Below are 6,029 nucleotides of genomic sequence, written 5' to 3' on the forward strand. Positions count from 1 at the left end.
ACCTGGGTGGTTTTCATTAAAGTCCATTTTCTCTGTCCTTTCAGTTTGGTTTTGAATGAGTGAATTCTGTTGCTTTGAGGATGAGTTGTATTGAGCAGTCATGCCTATATGAGTCTAAAAGTCTTTTCACAAGATTATAGATATGATGTTCTTATGTGAAGAACTTAATAAGGACCCCGTGGAAAAGTTCTTTGTTGAATAGAATTATTTTTCTTGCTACCATGTGGCTCTGGAGCAGGGTCGCATTGCCCAAGACTACAGACCATGTTGCTCAGCCAGGGTTGCCAAGGTCTAATGTGATTATTGCACTCTCCTAGGTGACCCAGAGGCCAAGCTCGCATAAGATGAGATGTCTTTTCAGGATTAGCTTTGTCCCAAAGGATCCCATTGATCTCTTAAGAAGAGATCCAGTTGCTTTTGAATATCTCTATGTACAGGTAAGTGTTAGTGTAAAGGAGAATAAAAAGATAGTTGCACTCAGTGTATATATAGATTTGTATCTTCACACAGAAAAGCATGGCTGCACTAGTCAATCCTGGATTTAATTTCTGCTGCATAAAGCCAATGAATGCATTTCAGGAATGTGCAAATCTTTTATCATCTGCAAAGTCCGCTTCCTTCATAAGTCTTTCCAAATAGTAATGCTTTGATATCTTTCCAAAATATACTTGGCTTTAGAAAAGAGTGAAGCTGAAGTAATTGCTAATACTTATTTCTGATATTGTAATATCAGACAAAAATGATGTCTGAGAAGGAACTTCCAGTAAAATGGATGAGAAAACTGATGTACAAGTAATGTGGTTCTCCTGGGTAGCTCACCAGGTAGAATCCTGATCTAGGTGCACTGATACCCTTCCAGCTCTCTTTGTGAAAGAATTATTGTTTTCCCCAGGGAGGGACGAAGAGAGCTTAGATCAAAATGCTCATGCCTTCTGCTCTTTGGCAGAAGAATTTGTGTTCTTCAGAAGTGCCCATATCCTGGTGAGCATCTGATACCTCTGAGAGCTGTTTATTTCTAGTGCAAGATTTTTGAACTTGATGCTCCCTCTACTGGTTCTTTGGCAGAGCTGTAACGACGTGGTACAGGAAAGATTTGGACCAGAACTGAAATATGACATTGCCCTACGACTGGCTGCATTACAAATGTATATTGCAACTGTGACCACCAAACAAACTCAGAAAATCTCCCTCAAATATATAGAGTAAGTTGGGAATGCAGTATTTTCTTTAAAAGTGAAACATTACCAGTAATTAGTAGATTCTTTAAGGTTGTTTCTTTAATTAATGTCCATATGCATGCACCAATTTTTGGTTCGTTCTTTGTCACTGAAATTGATTCAGGTGTGTTAAGAGCTGTAAGTCTGGACATTTTGGTCCATTTACCTTTTAGTCACTGTTTAGGAACGTGAAATAGCCTATAAATCTAAATAAGATTAACTCGTTTGCTTTCAATGATTTAATGGGCAGATCTACATTTATATGGTCTGAATCCTAAGGTTTTAGTAGAGATTATTGTAGTAAGATTCAAATGATTTATTGCTTCAGAAGACTGTAGAGTCTTAGATTACATTTCTAAGATTTATTAAATAAAGAAGTATCCCAGTAGGCTCCTGTTTTATGTTAGATAACATGCATACCTAAGTAACTGTTGCACACTCAGTCTCATAGAGCTTTATCCACCTTTCTGAAGATCATGTTATATTGTATCCTATTAATGAATCATCAGAAATAATTACTTACAAGTGTAAGTAATTGTAAGTGACAGTCTTCTATCAAAAGGGTTGCTTCAACCAGAAAATAAAATTAGGTAAAAGGAAGGGGACTGTTTGGTTTTGAGCAGGGAAAAAAAAACCCACAAAATATAAGTGACAAAGACAATGGCTGGCTGGTCTACGTGTTCTGAAAAAAAGCCTAGAAAATAAAATTAAATCTGATATTATGTTGTTAAATCTTCTGTGATTTTAATTCCATAATGGTACTTGCCTATGTAATTAAGCAGTGTTTAACAATACAGCATGATCTATAGTTTGAATATAGAAAATAATGTTTTATGGCAAAACTCTGGACTTGATCAGCTCTCCTGTTTTCAGGTGTTCGTTCATTTGGCATCATAGTCACTAATCTTTAGATAAATAATCATCACAGGAATGTGAAATTAAATATATGCCTTTTATTGCAGAAAAGAATGGGGATTAGAAACTTTTCTTCCATCTGCCGTGCTGCAAAGCATGAAAGAAAAGAACATAAAGAAAGCACTTTCACACCTTGTCAAAGCAAATCAAAACCTAGTTCCTCCGGGTAAAAAGGTATTACATTTGCATCATAATGAAAAAATATGTTCTAAAGAATAGAAAAGGTGGCATGCAGGGGAAACATTTAAAGTTAATCCTTTGGAGAAACACCTAGCCATTATATTTCAGAGAATTTAACTTTTGGTTCTTGGTCCGAAATAACCAAGAACAATTAAAAATAATTAATTATACCCTAACTAAAGTGTCTTCTTCTCTTGAGAGTGCCAGAAAACTGGTTATTAATACTTCATGTATGATAAAGATATATATGTTTTTTAATTAATTTAGTGCTTCTTATTAATGTCAGACTTGTTAGGAAGGTTGTTGTTCTCTCTCTCATGCTCTTATCTGAACCACATTAGCCTATGGGCCTGACATAAATGCTGTTTTTTGGGATTGTTTTCCATTATGCTGCAGATAGAGGCTTTTCGCTGGCCAAGATCTAACTGGATAGATGATGCTCCTTACAGTAAATGACCCTCCTTGCTGTTGTAAAATGCTTTTCTTAGCACTAAGCTTTCACTTCATCTGGAAAAACACATAGAAGACAATGCCTCTGAGAAATGCCTTTGTTACATGCATACGGCTGAGGCTGGTTTTAGACACTGTACTGAGGTTTCTTTATGCAAGTCATCTGGTATCTCTTTGTAGTCAATGGAGAGAAACAGGCACTTGTGGGGAGCAGTTCATCCCTTCCCACATTAGGAACCAAAAATAGGTCAGATGACTTGTGTCCTGGAAATACCTATTTCTCTCCATGGACTATGAAAAGAACCTAAGAGTGACTAGTTGAGACAGAAAATTAGTTGAATCCTGCTTCATGACACACTGTTTCTGGACAGAAAAACCCCAAAACACCTGGTGCCTGAGCTAAGGTTCATTGTGATCAGCAGAAATCCCGCTTGGAGGTTTCAGGTCACATCATGACTGTGAATGTGTTAGACCTGTGATGTTCAGGAAGAAAGGCCACCTTTTTGACTGAAGCACTGCCCATCTGCTATATTGCTGAAACTAAAGCTAAATAATGCCAATTGCTTACTGTTCATTCCGGTAGTGTAAATTTGAGTTTGCTTTGGAAGCCATCACTGCTGCAAGCCTTGCAGGTGATGACAGTGGCATACGGTATCAGTTCTTGGTTAGAAGAGAGGTTGCAACAGTCCCTTGCTGCAGCAAGCAGACTGTTGGTTTTGCTTCATTCTTTTTGATGTGGGCTTTGGAAATGTGTTGTGTGCCCACCTGCTTTTTTAGCAGGGAGGTCTCAGAAACAAAGCATCTGAGCTCATCATCACCTTCTGTCTCACTTGTAGCTACTAACACCAGTTTCTTTTGGGGGTCTTTTCTCCCTCTGCATGAAGGGAAGCCTGTCATTCTCAGGATTTTCCCATTTTTTACAACCCATATGTATTCCTTCACCAACTGAACACCTGGTGAAGGGAAGGGGAAAGCATTCCCACTAGTTGCTCTACTTCGGATCCGTTTCCTCCTTGGTGTCTAGAAAACCTTAGGATAGGAGCTCTTGAAATGCTGTTCAGGATCAAATAAGATTTTGAATTAGAAATCTAACAGCTGAAATGAGAGTAACAAATGAGATGAGCTTGTTTTAGCTTGTTTTTTAAAAGTCCAGATATAAGGATTTGCACCAGGGAGGTATAAGGTTTGAGCCCAGACTGTTTGGGTGAAATGAACTGTTTCTTGTTTCCAGTCTCATAAAATAGTTCCAAGTTGTTTCTTTTTAAGTAGGTAGTTTAAGCTCAGACGACAAAGAAGGAGATAAATTATGGCATGTATTGCATGATATGATCATATGTACTGATGTACTGTATTTAGCATTCAGATTTATTCCCTACTAAATATAGTGGAAGATTTTTATTTTAAAAAAATAGGAAATGTGGTAATGAGGTGGAATAATATGCCATATGCCACAAGTACCTAGCAAAATGTAATACACACGGCTGACAAAAGCAAATTATTTGTTCTCTTCCTCTGTATAAGTACATAAATGTTTAAGAACTGATGGTGATAATGAATAGCTGCTGTCTAGCCTTGAAATCCCTCAATGAACAGATGTTTAATCTGAGTAGTTTAACATTTTCCCTTCATTGGAGCAGTTACGATATTCTTGCAGTGCTCTGATCCACCCATACCCAAGTCCTCAGTGCATTTTAACTGAACAAACAAGATATTAATTTTAAGAATGAAACTGTTTTCTCCTCATCTGAAGCTCAAGCACCTAATGATTTAGTTTCAGGCTCTGAAGAGCTGTTATTTCAGTCCATTCTCCTTAGACTACACAAATAAATTTTCTTTCTGAATTTGGTAATGTGTTGATTTCCACCACTAACTCTTACCCCTGTTTCTCCTTCCTCAGCTGTCTGCTCTGCAAGCCAAGGTGCATTATCTAAAGTTCCTCAGTGATCTACGGTTGTATGGAGGGCGTGTTTTCAAGGCAATACTAGTGGTAATATTTCTCTTGGAAATAGTCTCTCTCTTCTCTTGATTTTCTATCCAAATACCTTTTTGCAGAAGCTAGACCACGTAATTTTCTTCAGAAGTTTAGGTTCTCTTCATACACTTAGAAAAATCATTGTTAATTGAACCAACTCATTTTTTTTTTCATCTTGAAAATAACATTCCTGTTATAATTTGGATTTTACTGGGGATTTGGAGATAGATACCACTTTTCTTGGCAAATAATGCCATTCAACTAACTATAGAATACTGAAATTATCAGTCTGGAAAACTTCTAATGACAAAGATTTTCTTTTAGCAGAAGCAGAGTCCATCCATCTGTCTGTCCATCCAACTGTCCATCTAAAAACTGCGGTACAGTCAATATCCAGCAGCAGATTCCTTTTTGTTTTTAATTATGAATCAAGTATGCTCTTATATATCGTATCTTCTTAGGAAAACACGATAATCTGTAATGTAGAAATACCATGCAAATGCAGCTCCATGAAAATGAAAGAAGGCAGTGGCGATCTCTGCCACTATGCAGTACCTCACATGTTTTTTACTGTTTTCCTTCTTCTGCTAAAGCAGGGAGAAAAGCGTTCAGAAGTGACTCTGTTAGTAGGGCCGCGGTACGGAATCAGTCATGTGATAAACACCAAAACAAACCTGGTGGCTCTCCTGGCAGACTTCAGCCATGTGAACAGGATTGAGATGTTTACAGAAGATGAAACCAGTGTTAGAGTTGAGCTGCATGTCTTAGATGTGAAAGTAAGTTTGTTGTTGATGTATATTGATATAATATCTTTAAATAACATTTTTGTCTTTATTTGAGTATTTGAGCAAGCTATACTGTTCTGAACATTTTCATGGCAATAATATTCAAACTGCATGTAGAGTACACCTTGGGCACTCAAGGGGCCTACAGTGTACCAGAGTGGTGCTTTGCAGCATTGTATTCTATTCTGATTTTTCTCTTGCTGACCACAGCAACTTACTTTGTTGTTGTCTTCCTTGATTTCTGTGGTGCAAAGAGGTGATGATGAAATTTTCCTTCTTTTGAAGCTCCTTGAGCCCCTAGAAGCTCATTCTAGTTTAATAGACAATATTATCACTCTTAGAGAATCACCAGCTGCATCAGACCTGTGTCACATGTCCAGTGTTTTATCTCCAGAGTTCGCTGCAAGTAATCACATAGCAGTTTCCAGTGAAATAAACTGCAAAAAGGCAAGGTTTTTTTCTTAGCTCTTATAATTCCATTTCAGTGCTTTGCCCTATGTAATATATTTA

General features: G+C 37.3%; 1 protein-coding gene across 1 annotated transcript in view; it reads left to right on the top strand.

Moving 5' to 3' along the window:
• The window catches only part of LOC104463449 (FERM and PDZ domain-containing protein 4-like), a gene marked incomplete at its 3' end in the record, with an annotated part of 13,684 nt that extends 8,174 nt beyond the window's left edge, over positions 1-5,510 (top strand). The window contains exons 6-10 of the mRNA XM_010075796.1: positions 318-437; positions 1,066-1,202; positions 2,180-2,306; positions 4,660-4,749; positions 5,328-5,510. Coding sequence (XP_010074098.1) covers positions 318-437; positions 1,066-1,202; positions 2,180-2,306; positions 4,660-4,749; positions 5,328-5,510 — 657 coding nt within the window. The remainder of the gene's footprint in view (positions 1-317; positions 438-1,065; positions 1,203-2,179; positions 2,307-4,659; positions 4,750-5,327) is intronic.
• Positions 5,511-6,029: the final 519 nt, after the last annotated feature.

The sequence above is a fragment of the Pterocles gutturalis genome, unplaced genomic scaffold, assembly GCF_000699245.1.
Source record: "Pterocles gutturalis isolate BGI_N339 unplaced genomic scaffold, ASM69924v1 scaffold51917, whole genome shotgun sequence".
NCBI lineage: Eukaryota > Metazoa > Chordata > Aves > Pterocliformes > Pteroclidae > Pterocles > Pterocles gutturalis.